General features: G+C 36.8%; 2 protein-coding genes and 1 non-coding gene across 4 annotated transcripts; all 3 read left to right on the forward strand.

Moving 5' to 3' along the window:
- Positions 1 to 3,792: 3,792 nt before the first annotated feature.
- On the forward strand, positions 3,793 to 4,912 carry LOC101309500. Its single transcript, XR_183966.1, has 2 exons — positions 3,793 to 4,036; positions 4,115 to 4,912. It is a non-coding gene; the product is annotated as an uncharacterized LOC101309500 (transcript).
- Positions 4,913 to 5,731: 819 nt separating this feature from the next.
- LOC101309690 lies at positions 5,732 to 9,997 on the forward strand. 2 transcript variants are annotated; one of them, XM_004290437.1, is made up of 3 exons: positions 5,732 to 5,870; positions 6,425 to 7,056; positions 9,569 to 9,997. In XM_004290437.1, exons 2-3 carry the CDS (start codon positions 6,503 to 6,505, stop codon positions 9,636 to 9,638), a joined length of 624 nt encoding a protein of 207 aa, XP_004290485.1. In that variant the 5' UTR covers positions 5,732 to 5,870; positions 6,425 to 6,502; the 3' UTR covers positions 9,639 to 9,997. The 2 variants fall into 2 exon arrangements, with proteins under 2 accessions (XP_004290485.1, XP_004290486.1); XM_004290438.1 differs by having other exon boundaries at positions 5,847 to 5,870; positions 6,490 to 7,056.
- Positions 9,998 to 12,025: 2,028 nt separating this feature from the next.
- Positions 12,026 to 13,756, forward strand: LOC101310181. The gene is made up of 2 exons (XM_004290439.1): positions 12,026 to 12,623; positions 13,468 to 13,756. Exons 1-2 carry the CDS (start codon positions 12,181 to 12,183, stop codon positions 13,580 to 13,582), a joined length of 558 nt encoding a protein of 185 aa, XP_004290487.1. The 5' UTR covers positions 12,026 to 12,180; the 3' UTR covers positions 13,583 to 13,756.

The following is a 13,756-nucleotide window of genomic DNA, read 5'->3' on the forward strand; positions in this document are numbered from 1 at the left end:
CAGCTTCCCCGACCAGTTTCCCTCCCTGGCGAATTCGTCGAATTCCAGTTTTCTGGCCAGATCACCCAAAACTTCAAACAAAGTCAATCTGGCCGGAAAACTGGAATTCGGCGGACTCGCCGGGGATAGAAAGTGGTCGGGAAGCTGCTGGAGTCCGCTGGGGTGGAGGCGCCCTTGCCGGTGCCGTATGGTGGCGAAAGGAGAGACGTCCGCACTTTAAGAGCCGTGCGGACGTCCGCACCTGATAACGATCGTGTGTGTGTGTATATATATATATATAATTCAAGAGATAGGAAATTCCTCCAGACATTTTTTTGCCACTGCTAGACATTCTTTTACTGGTTCCATTACAGCTGAAACAATGTCTAGACGAGAATATGATTTAGATAAAGAAATTAAAATTAAAGAATTAGAAGAAGAATTGCAAAAAGCTTATATATATATATAGGCTTTCTCTGCTACACACGTCCGTATTTATTCTTACGGTGCGCATTTTCACTTTTCAATCGAATTTTCACATCTCCACAGTGTAGTCTTTAGATACTAATGTGTAGATCATCTATGTAAAATTTTAGCCAATTTGGTTATCATTAAGGCACTCAAAATTGTTTTTTTCTGTTATAAACATGAACAGTTCAAGTTCGATAGAATTATGTTCATCCATTGATTTAATCGAGTTTGAGTGCCTTAATGATAATTAAATTGGCTGAAATTTTGTAAAGATGATCTATACATTAGTATCTAAAGACTAGACGGTGGAGATGCGAAAATTCAATTGAAAAGTGAGTCTAAAGTGGAAATGCGCACCGTAAGAATAAATGCGGACATGTGTAGCAGAGAAAGCCTATATATATATATACATGCCCGTTTGAGAGCGGACGTCCGCACTCGGCTTAAAGTGCGGACGTCCCTCCGTTCTCCACCCTCCGGCGCCGATGACGGCGCTCCTCCACCCCAGAAGACTCCAGCAGTGTCCCTGACCACTTTCCCGCGAGTCCGTTCTTTTCCAGTTTTCTGGCGAGATCACCCAAAGCTTCAAACAATAAAAATCCATGTGTTAATATTTGACGGGAATGTAGGACCACTTCATATTGTCACGTGGTCCTCCCGTAGCGCTGAAAAATTTCTCGTTATGATTGATATAAACGTGAAATTTAGGATAATTAAGCCTATTTAATCTAAAAGACATAAAAAAGTTAGAATTGAAATTTGTTTAGTCCTTGTGGTTTGAAGTCGACATCTGTTTAATCCTTGTAGTTTTATTTTAATTTGAATAGTCCTTAAAATCATAATTTTTCATCCAAATAGTTCTTATGGTTTTATTTTAATCTGAATAGTTCTTAAAAGTCATGATTTTTCATTCAAATAGTCATTCCGATTCATTTTCTTAGTTAAAGGTCATAATGACTGTTTGGATGAAAAATCGTGACTTTAAGGACTATTCAGACTAAAATAAAAGAAAAAAATTTAAGTTTACCCCTAATCTTTGGTGGCAAAATCAGTTCAGTCCTGTAACTTTTTTTTAAATCAGTTCGCCCCTTCAACTTTCGTAAACACATAAGTTTTGTTCAATTTTTGAATTCTTCTTAAAATATGACGTCACCAAATTGACAAGGGGACCAATTTTTAACAAAATGTCTAAAATACCCTCATTTGCCAAATGAATGTTTTTTTAATTTTCTTTAATAATATCTTCTCAAATTGATTATTTTACCCTTTAGTTTGGTGAAAATAGGTCCTCTTGTCAGTTTGGTGACATCATATTTTGAGAGGAATTCAAAAATTGGACCAAGCTGATACTGATTTTAAAAAAAGTTGCAGGACTGAACTGATTTTGACACCAAAGATTAGGGGGGTAAAGTGAACTTAATTCAAAATAAAACTATAAGGACTATTTGTATGAAAAATCATGACTTTAAGAACTATTCAGATTAAAATAAAACCATAAGGAATAAACAGATATCGATTTCAAACCAAAAGAACTATACAATATTTTACCAAAAAAGTTATCTTCATAGGGTAGAAGGTTTTTTTTTTTCTTCTGCATTTCCTTTCCTAAGTTTAGAATAAGGGCCTATGTTCTAATCATCTATTTAGGTATAGGCTCACGTGTGGTACTATGTGAGTAGAAGTTTACTAGGAGGTTACTATCTAATTGTATATTAAATGATTTTGTTTGCTCTGTGTGTGTAAGGCAGTGGATCGATTCGTATTGTAATTTCTACATGTGTTATGAATGAAATCATTGATATTTGATCCAAAAAATAAAATAAAATTGTTGAAGAATATTGGAGTAAATACTTGTGACACCCTGTAGTTTACACCTAAAATCAGTTTTGTCCCTCACTTTTTTTTTAAACTGGTATACCCCTATACTTTGAATTCTCGATTGATTTGCCATTTTCCCAGCTGATTATGACTGTGACATGCTCATTAACAGTCTAAATAACCCTTCACTCTTATCTCTTCTAGCATAGTAATAGGGGGCTTAGACCTTGCTCTCAAAACCCAACCATTGAAGCTCTCACAAGCATTGTTAATGAGCATGTCACAATCATAACCAGCTGAGAAAAGGGTAAATCAGTCGAGAATTCAAAGTATAGGGGTATACCAGTTTAAAAAAAGTGAGGGACAAAACTGATTTTAGGTGTAAACTACAGGGTGTCACAAGCATTTACTCCAAGAATATTTAGAAAGAGAAATGTCAATTTATGTTACATTCCATTAATATTAAAAACTCATTAAGACAAATTAAACTTTTTTAAAATGTGAGTAGTGCACAATGATCCGGGATTTGATTTTCAAGTGTATCGACTGAATTCGATAGTTGTATCGCCTTCTAAGAAAACCAAAGGGCCCAGAACAATTTCATTGTTTTCCAACTACCCAATTTAGTAATGTGACCAAAAATCCAAGATAATAGATAAATATTGCCCATTGGGATTCAAACCTTGGTTGCTCAAATAGAATACAAGCAACCCAACCAGCTCAACTATACACAGAGATGTTTGTTATCTTCATATTTCTATATTTAAGATATCTCATGGTTTATTTTTTATTTTTCATTATCTGTTTTTTTTACAGTAACTAATCATATTTATTAATTTAATTAAGAGGTATTTTCAGAAAAACAATATAAAGAGTACTAATGGGTTTCAAACCCCAAAAAAAGTATTTTTTTAATAAAAAATTTTAATATAAAGGGCCATGATTCTTTTTCGCATTAGGCCTTCGATCCTTCAAGACCGACCTGCATCCAAGAATTACGTGCACACGAGTAGGGGCAAATGTCTACTTGAGGTTATTACTAGAAGCTAGCCCTCTATGATCTTAGTATATGTTTTAATCGTATAAAGTATTGTTACTGTTGTTCGTTAGGATTGATCTAGTTTTGCTATCATACATAATTTTCATTGTTTATAGTGGTCCCTTGTTTATGTTGCTGTAAGTTAAGTACAGATTTATAACTTTGTAATAAACAATATGTTTTTAGGATTATTTCATATCTTTTTTCGAATGTTGGGATTATTTCATACCTTACTGTCCTTTGTTCTCGAATGATAAAAGAAAGAGAAAAATATACAAAATGTTAACTTGCAAAAAATAAACCCTAAGCGCCGCTCTCTGAAGAACAACGCCACAAACCTTTCAAAGCAACCTCATCGCATCTCCTCCTCTTATCTCGTTCAGTCATGTCTTCCTCAATTGAAGACGTAATGAAATCGTTTGCAGCACCGCTAGCCCTTGTTAGTAGAGATGTTGTGGGTCTTTCGAAACTTAGAAAGAATTCTCAAGCAAAAAAACCCCTCAATAGTCTTTCCTTCTCGCCCGACCTCAGTGAAGACCTCAAGCGGTTCTTTAAATGAGTTTGGACCTTGAAAAAATCTTCCGAGTCAAATAGAGAACGTCAATTCGTTTTACAATTACTTTCGACCGGCAGTTTGATCGCAACAAAGAACTCCGCTGTGGTCCTTGGTGGCATGAGAAAGCTCCAATTGTTCTTCAATTTTACGATGGGGTTACTCCGATTGAACAGGTAAAACTGACCTCTTTGTTCTTCTGGATTCATATTACAAAAATTCCTCCTAAATATGAAGTACCTGATTGGATCCAGGTTGTTGCATCTGTGGCTGGTAGCTTTAAAGCTCCTGATGAGAAATTGTTTAATTCTACTGGAAAGATTAGAGTCCATGTTGAACGTGAATTGGTTGCACCATTTTTTCTGAAAAAGACTCTATTTTGAGAACGAGACTGAGGCTGAAATTCACTTTAACTTTCAACATCTGCATTGGTTTTGTGATAAGTGCCTCTTGATTTTCCATGAGAATGGTATATGCCAAAAGATAGGGCGTACGCTAGCCCAGCCTCATGCCCTATGGGCCGGGTCGAGATGGGCTTTTTACGGGCCGGGCCGGGATTCTCATGGGCTTTTAGGCCTGCGGGCCAAATGATGACCTAGTTTTGGATCTACTTTTATGCATAGGGCTTTTAATTTTGAAGGTACTTCTAGCATGCCTTCTGTCAGTAGACAACTATTCTCTCCAACTTAGCCGAAGACCCGCAAACCTGTCATCATCAAAAAGAAATTTTTTGATAAGGAATCTGAAGCAAGCAAGAAATCAGATCATGACCTAGCCATTCATGATCACATTGAGAAGGTGAACGATGATGCTGTTGTGGTTGTGGTGTGTGCTTGCAACTGACTTTATTTCAGTCAAAGTTAACACACCTAAACTGCAGAAAGACAAGGACATGGATGCTAATTCGTTTTTGGAGCTAGTTGCTGCTGATCAACCACTGCAAATATGTGGTACAAACTTGACAGAAGAACCACATGACATGACACGACACGAAAGACTTGTAGATTACATGCCTCTTTGAAGAAGAAGATACGGCAGTTGCTAAAGGTACAAAGAGAAGCCCCCCAACCCCCCCCCCCCCCCCCCCCCCAACCGTAAGTTCTCTGCTGCTTCTCTTGGTGTGGTTGAAGTCTCTGGTGGTGTTTTTAATCTACAGACATCAACTGTTGAAACAAAAAAGAAGAGAGGTTGCTCCATTGGTTCCAAAAACAAGAATCCTCCAAAGAAGAAAAAGGTTGCTGCTGAAGATGTGCTAAGCTACTTGTATGCTGGGAAACCCCCAAGCCCTTCTATTAAGGGCAAAGAGAAAGAGGCTGTACGCTATTGATCATAGGAGTATGCTTGCTTTTAAATAAGTGAGCCAAAGTTTTGTATATACGTAATCTGTACTAGATATATATTGTAATCTTTAGGAAGCGAAACTTTGTTTTCAAAGGTGGACGATTCAAATTTGTCAACATGAGCCGTTCAAGTTTATAATCGGTAAATCACATTTATGAATGTCATAACGATTTCATTTTAGATAAAAATTTGTACAGGTAATATACTCATATACATCTACAAACTACTTAGTGATCCTCGTTAGAACCACTACAACTCCTATAAAGAGTTATCTTGACATGAGTTTATCAATAAAATATTCATTATTTTTCATCAAAAAGAAGGAAAGGAAAAAAAAAAACAGTGTCAATTCCAATCTCAAAAGACAAAAGAACGTAGAAATGAAATGAAATGAATATAAGGAAAGAGTGGAGGACCCATCGCTATCATGGTTCCTGAGAGTCACTATCCTATCCTACCTTTCCTTAAATAATACCAACCATAAAAGTATGCCCCTCCTTTCCTTTTCTTCTTTTCCCCTACTTTCCTTACTCTCTCTCTCTCTCTCTCTCTCTCTCTCGATTCGTCGCCGATTCCCTCAGTCCGCGCCACAGCCGCCGATTTCAGCACCTCAAAATTCCTCCTCCTTCCCTGAGATCTCTACTTGCCTACTTCTCCAGCTCCAGTCAGGTATTTGATCTGCAAATGGAAATGAATTGAGTGCTGCTTTTTGAAATGGAAAACTGGTTTCAGATTCCTAAACTTGATTCGATCTTTTCTTTCGCGTACAAATTGATCGGTTTGGAGAGTTCTAGTGTGAAACCAAGTTGATTTAGGTCCACGCTAGCTGTTTTTACCTTTTGAAATTTCAAAGAATTGAAATTTGTTTAGGTTTTTCAGTGTTTTACATGATTTGTTTACTGTTTGGTTATTTATCTAGTTGATGTTACTTGACTGACTGAAGTCAATTATTAGTAATACCAGAAGCTGTGTACTGAGTTATGTGATTGTTCATGTTCTTAGTTACATGCATGTGATTTTGTGTATTTTTGAATTTCAACTTCCTTGTAAATTGCATATCTTGGTTGAACATGTTCTATCTAATTTGAGTTCATTTAGAATTCGCTATATTTTGTGAATTTGATTTGTTGTTTCGGCATTAAATGATGTTTGATTAGCGCACTAGCTTTGCGAGTGCCAATGTTTTTATTACCAGTCTGACGGTGAGTTATTGTGAATGGTAGTTGGGTGGTGCTGGTTCTTGTTAGGAGAGTGGTGAACTGAATCGAAAGCTCATCTTGGTGCACAGATGAGCAGAACTGATGTTATTTGCAGTAGAAGGAGGAGGGTTCTTCTCGTCTTCGGCTTCTGGGTATAGCAAAGGCTTGGCCCTTCTTCTCTTGGGTCACAAGGACGACGATAAACCCATGAGAGTTTCGCCGTGGAATCAGTACCAGTTGGTGGACCAAGAATCTGACACTCACCTCCAGCTGGCTTCCACGAAAAACCGACTTTCCCGCGGTTGCGCCTCCTTTGTCTGCTTTGGTCGCGCTTCCGCCGGGCTTGACACTCCGTCTCCTCTTAAAGTAGGCCCTACCCAACAGCAGGATGTCTTGCACGAGTCTGTTGCTTCTGACAAAGGCGACGATCATACTGCTGCTGCCCCTGAGGAGTTTCATACTGCAAAAAAAGTTGTTCTGAAAAGTAGCTTGAAGAAGCCATCAAAAAGGTTACCAGTTCCTATTGAGAGTTCTACTGAGCGTGAATTATCTAGTGATACAAATAGTCACATTCAAGGCAATGACGAAAAGAGGAAAGTGCAGTGGACTGATACTTGTGGGAGCGAGCTTGTTGATATCAGAGAATTTGAGCCCAGGTACTTTATTATCTTTATTAACTATTATGAGTTGCAGTTATCTTTATTTTATTTATTTATTTTTATATAAGCACAATCATGAAATGACAGTGGCTGTGATTTCTAGAAAACTTTAACTATTATGCTCTCCAGAAAATTTTCCTCCTTTGTGGTTTCTAGTTGTTATTGGGTGTTTTCTCACAAGTGCTGGTGACTTTCTCAGTTTCTCTTAGTGAACTTTGATAGGTCTGGTGTTTAATCTCTCATTTATGGGTATATGAATACTGAGGACAAAACTAGATGGTTTAGAGAGGCCTTGAAGGAGCATGAAACAAGAAGGGCTGTGATTTGTAGTGGTTGAGATAAATCATCTGGGGATATTAGAAAAGTAATTGAGGATCATTTGATAAACGTCTAGTTTAACAATTGGTTGTGGATGCTTGTACTAAATTGCTGATACTGCCTGTTTCATTATTCTATGCAAAATGATTAAGAAAACATAAATTATAAAGATCAGACTCAATGAGTTCACTAGCCTTATTGCTAGCTGGTGTTGCATCTAAATAGTTTACTCAAATCTTTTCTGGTAGTCAGTAGCTATGAGAAAAAGTATAACATACATGGTACAAGGGCATTTGGGTTATCATATTGGTTTTGACAGTAATGAAAATCCCCACTCCTCTTCCTCCTAATTCCGAGTTATCTTTACTTTAGCTTGCAGTCTGATTCTTTGATGATGATACCAGATTGAGGTAGAAAATAATGCAGATTATTGGCAAGAAAAAATTGGTACCTCCCAGTATCCTTTTTAGTCTTCTCTGGTGAGGGGGATATCTGTCTATCGGCCCCCGGTAGAAATTTATTCTTGTGAAAGAATGGGGGAAAAAGTGACAAAAAGATTCATTTTCTAGAAGATATGTGCTTATGGGGTGGAATTTGGTTCAATTTGTTTTGATTAGTATTACTACCTGTCTCATCTGACTTTAAGTTTTGGCAAGCTCAGTCGGGTGACTACAATTTAAGGAAATATGTCAGAGGTTTTATTATGAGGGGATTGATAAGCGGAAGAGATCACCTACTTATTTGGGACCTAGTCGGGGATAAAATGGTTTATCCACTGGAAACATGTTTAAATAGAATATAGCTTTGGTAGGAAGTTATTGTGGTAGATCCCTTTCTAGAACTAGTCTTTATGATATGCAATCTAACTGGTGGGTATCCCAAGTAATCGCAAAATGTTCTCTCCTTGGTAATGTAACTTTCAGGGTTTCTTTCTCTTTGTTGTCTATATTATTTTTAGTGAGTGGTGATAAACTTGGTTATGGCGTGAGAATCTAACATACAGTATGGTGAATCATCTTTCCAATCTCTTTTCCTTCTGTGTATTACTTTTCTTTCTCTTGCTTCCTTTTCGCCTTCTAAGTCTGTTCTTGAACAACTATTGAGGAATACAGATGCTTCATAATATTCAGATTTCTTGTAGTTTTTAAACATTTGTTTCCAAATCTGTGTCATGCTTATGGAACTATTACTTGTAACTTTTTTATTTTATCATTTTTCTTTTCTGAAATTCTGCTGCCTCTCTAAAGGATGGATGTTTGGTATCTTAAAGCTAATGAAGTGGAGGTCATGGTTGTGGACTTTAAGTTAAAACTAGTGAATCACTCCAAAGAATGACCATGCTAATTTTGCTCTTTTCTTTTTCCTCTTCTGTCAATTCTCTTGCATTTTAAGGTTTACTCGCATGCATAAGTAAACAGTTACTTGACAGCAAGGACCGCTTAGGTTAAGATAGATAATGCAGGGGCCAATTGGGTTAAGTTGAAAACTAAAAGGCTAAGGGGGTAAAACACATGATCACAAAAATAATTATGCCTAGTAAAAAACAACAGAATTTGAAGTCAAGGTGGAGGAAGTGGTATTTGTATGGGAAATTAGATGGTGTTTTTATTTTTTATTTTTTTATTTTTATTTTTTTTGTATTAACTCGATGGGCTGCAATTTTATATGGATGTTTCCTTTTGGCTAATCCATATTTAATTGGTTGGGAGCTACAGGTCTTGCAACTCGTGTTTATTTTTCCTTTTTTTTTTTTCTTCATTTTCTGCTCCGCCTTGATGGACATCTTGTCTAGCCATTTCTTGTAATTAATCTTTTGTTCAATTTGATAAAATTATGTTTCCTATAAAGGCCATGACATTGGTGCATATTTAAGTGTCATGACCTCCTTCCAGTATCTGTTTTCTAAAGTAAACAACCACCAATCTATTTCTGAGGTGTTGAAAGAGAAAGAAACAACTAGCGAGAGGATTGGCTATGATCAATCTGCTCTTGTTGAATAATCTATTAACTACACCTGTCTGATTCGTTGAGAGCTTAAGTTTTAGATTATGATCAATGTTCTATGTTCTTTCTATGGTGTTCCTCTTGCAGCCCGTGTGATGCATGTAGATTATGCTTTTTTGTTCTTTTATGTATTTTTCTTGTCACTTTTTTATATCTTTTCTGACTGAAAATATCATCCAATTGGCAGTGAAGCGGATGGATCGGATGATGAATTCAACAATGGGAATGAAAGAAGTTGTTCATGTGTGGTTATGTAGATTGGCTTGTACCTGATGATGATTTGGGCTTGACTTCTTTTCAGATGCAACAGTGCATCAGGTAACACACCGCTAACAGTGCTTTTTTGGTTCAATACTTATTTCTGGAAGAGAAGCGGTTTTGAGTTGATGCGGAATACCACCATAGAAAGGAGTATTTTTCCGGCTAGCTCATCACACTGAATAGTTCTGTCTATAACGAGTTTGCTGTGGGTTTCAATTTTGTCACTCCAGGTTTGGGGACAGCGTTTTGTTTATTATTCTCCATGTGTGACTCCATTGTTCATTATTTATCGTAATTAATGTGTTTCTTTTCTTCTCAAAATTTGGTTTAATGAATTTTTATTCATTTCTCTGCTCCTAAAATCTTCAAAACCTGGAACAAATGTGAGATTTTGGTGGGATCTTGGGGTCTAATTAATAAAATCTACAAATGGCTCATAGTCCCTGACTGATGTTATGCCCCGTAATCTGAAGCACTGTGATATTAGTTTGAAAAAAAGGTGCTAAATGTCTCTGTTTGTTTGTGGAAATACATTATGTTTGTTTTGGTCGGAGCTCTTTGCCGTTCAGCTCCTATTTTATGAACCTCTTGTTCACTTTCCCCTTGTTGTACCTCTTCTGTTTTCTTTCACTTACATTTGTTTGTTTGTTCATTTTGTTGTGTTTGCTTTTGTCTTTATTTTTTTTAAAGAAAGCAATTTCAATAGATGATGTTCATGTACAAGTGCAGGGAAGAAAAAGGAAAAACTATGACATGTTGAAGGGAAACTAGCATACTAGAATAAACTTGAAGTCTATTGATTTTTTTTTTTTTATTAAGAAAAGAAAACTATTACAAAGAGAAGCCTCGTTGGCAACCTCCTCCAACTAAATCGAACAGCCTTGAAGTCTGTTGGTTGCATAATGGTTGTTTTTTTTTTTTTTTGGAATAAACTTGATGGTGTTTTAATTGTTATTGAGGTTTGAAAGTTCAATGTGTTATAAAATGGGTGGAGAACATGCTGACTTGTTCAGTTGTTAGTTGTTCATTACCTGTCCTTCATTCCCTTTCTCGATTGAGTAAAATCTACTATATTTGCCTGCGGATAGTTTTTGTGCTTGGTTTCTTGATGATAATTACAAGGTCAGAGACAAGTAATGTATTAAGGATGGTTGTGATCAAAGACTATGCATTCCCGAAGTGTTTGATTTGGATATTGGTCCACAAATTTCTGCAATGATAATATGCAACACATTGATACTTCCTGTGAGGGGAAATGTCTCATATTCTTCCTTTATTTTTAAATTACAATGGAAACCTCAAAGATGGGATGGTCAAGGACGAGAATTCATGTGTTAATGTTTTCAACTCGTTGATCAATATCAGAATTTAGTTGCTAGTAAATTATACCTCATGAGGTTACTTGAGAAAAGGAAGGCAAGTTTCTTAGAGTTTGTCAAGTTGATCATAAGTGTATTGAAATACATAGAGATATGAGTCTTACAAGTTTGTTGATTCCAGTGATTACTCATTTACAGGGTGTTTGCTCTAGTGTTTGGTTTTGGGAGAGAAGTATACCTGGGACTGCTAAGATCTTCTTGTGTAAAATGGCTGCAATTTATTCTGCATTTAGAAAGGAGAATGAAGTCAAATAGTAATCCTCATCATTTCTTAAAATGAATTTCATACTTTCAAATACTACAAAAGAAATTATCAGACTGCCGATTGTAAATGGAGTGAATTTCACTCTTTCAGAAAATGGTATTGTTTGGATGCACTTTGCCTCTGACCGTCGAATGAAATGTGAAATTGCAGCACACAATGAGCCGGATAGGACTGGTGCTTAAGCCTCATATTACAACTTGGAGAACATACTGAATAACAGGGGATGTCACGAATATTATGGTCTGAATATAATTTCCAAACGAGGTTAATGCTCAAGATATAGACTCGTTGTTATTAAGATAACAATTCTTTTAGTTTTGCTGGTCTAAGAGAGTTTTTATTCTTTATTTTGGTTAGGAAAATAGATAATTTCATTAATTTATCCATATCACATGACCTAACATCAAATGCTCTCTCGCAACCAAAGATATTAGTAGCACAAGTCCTTAAACTTAATAAGGTAGCTCTCATTGATAATTATACCAAATATGACTTCTAATTGATAATTCTACCACACATATGACTTCTAACTATTCCTATCTAATCTCTTAGTGTACGTAACAAACGAAGGACTATTGAACCCAGGCTTGGTTAGAGTCCAAGACTCCTCAGTCCCATGTAACAAAGAAAAAGAAAATCATTGACAAAACTGCTGGGACGTGCGTGCGTGTGAGGCAGGAGGCGTTAGGCGCCAAAACTGAAGCGAGAGAGCCCAAGCAAGTGACTTGTTAGCCAACAACAACTATCCTCTTTATTCTTCAAGAAACTTGGCCACACCTTATCCACAAAACCAACAAACTCTTCCAACACCATCATCTTCTTCTGTTTGATGATATATCACACACATCACAACCCAGAACACCCTCCAACTCAGATTAAACCCAACAACAAAAAATGTCAGTGGCATCTTCCTTTCCCTGCATCAAAATCTCAACCTGCTCATCATCCCCATCTTGTTCATATTCTTCTTCCTCCTCTAGTAATTCTTTTATGTTCTCTTCTTCACCTAAGCCCTGTTATGTAAAGACCACCACCATCAGGAGCTCCCAAACTGAAGGCCCTATAAGAAGACCTGCTGCTCCTTCAGTCAGAGAACCCTCTCCACCTACTCTCAAGCCCCCAACACCTCCCTCCAAGTCCCCTTCGCCGCCACAGCCTCAGCCGGCGGCTCCGGTTTCGGGGGTAACAATGGTGGAGGATAAGAATGTGGTAACTCTTGAGTTTCAGAGGCAGAAGGCTAAGGAGATTCAGGACTACTTCAAGCAGAAGAAGCTTGAGGAAGCGAATCAGGGTCCCTTCTTTGGCTTTGTTGGCAAGAATGAGATTAGCAATGGAAGGTAAAGATTTGTAATTTGGACAAATGGTTTATCTGGGTCTATCTAGTTTGTTATGGTTTCTTTGAAATTAGTCTGAAAATAATAGGGTGAGAAGTTTTCTTAGCTAAACCCGAATAAACATGTTATTTAAAGGGCAAGCTCATTACTCTAGCAACCTAAGAGGTGTCATTCCATCTAAAAATAGTAAACTAGAAACTGATTGTTTGATTCAGGGTACTGATCCCTAATTGTTCGAGCTAGAATAGGTCCATTTTGAATGAGTCATGTATTTATGATATAAGCTTTATTAGTTTTCCTTTTGCCTCATGCACTCGTGGTAATGATGGTTTATAGAACTTGGTTCTTGACGGATCATTCTACAAAAATCATACAGGTGATATCTGAAGGATGCATCTCAATACATTCTTGAAATGAAACACGTCATGTGTAAATCAAACAGCTATCACCACTTGAGGGATTTCTACATAGGGTGTTAATCCACTTCCAAAAGAAAGGGAAAAGATTTCCAATTGTAAGCCAAGAAGCAATGGGTTATTATGTTTGATATCATAAGCCAAGAAGCCTATACTGTAATAATGAAGTACCTGCTAAACATTCTTACGGCACTTCCCCTCAACTCTACATGTTAGTATTTAGTAGCACAGTCCAAACCCCTTTGTACCTCCAACTTGCTTTGCCTGGTTTGTAATTCAGTTTTCCTTAGTATTTGGCTTATTTTGACTAATTTTTCACTGTGTTTCGAATAAGTACTTAAATTATATATGACAGTGTACTCGTCTGACATAGTTTGGTTTTTTGATCTGGGATCTTGTTTTTTCATGGATTTGGGATTTTGGCTTTACAGATGGGCAATGTTTGGTTTTGCTGTTGGGATGCTAACAGAATATGCAACTGGCTCAGACTTTGTTGATCAAGTAAAGATCCTTCTCTCCAATTTTGGGATTGTAGATCTGGAATGATGCACTGGCTTGATGTTAAGAGCCATCAATACTTTCATGTTTCTGGAGCTGCTGTAGAGTTCGTGTTTCACTTGCAACTTTGTTGAGTAATTTGTTTAAATTCCATTTCCGAAAAATACATAACTATCATAAGCTGTATTTTTACTATATTGTTTACCAAGATTTCAAGTATAG

This window comes from Fragaria vesca, linkage group LG2, assembly GCF_000184155.1.
Source record: "Fragaria vesca subsp. vesca linkage group LG2, FraVesHawaii_1.0, whole genome shotgun sequence".
In the NCBI taxonomy this organism is placed as follows: domain Eukaryota; kingdom Viridiplantae; phylum Streptophyta; class Magnoliopsida; order Rosales; family Rosaceae; genus Fragaria; species Fragaria vesca.

Coding starts and splice junctions, on each gene's coding strand:
- LOC101309690 (XM_004290437.1), top strand. CDS start 6,503: ATGTTATTTGCAGTAGAAGGAGGAGGGTTCTTCTCGTCTTCGGCTTCT. Junction 7,057..9,568: donor ATCAGAGAATTTGAGCCCAG/GTACTTTATTAT, acceptor TCCAATTGGCAG/TGAAGCGGATGGATCGGATG.
- LOC101310181 (XM_004290439.1), top strand. CDS start 12,181: ATGTCAGTGGCATCTTCCTTTCCCTGCATCAAAATCTCAACCTGCTCA. Junction 12,624..13,467: donor AATGAGATTAGCAATGGAAG/GTAAAGATTTGT, acceptor TTGGCTTTACAG/ATGGGCAATGTTTGGTTTTG.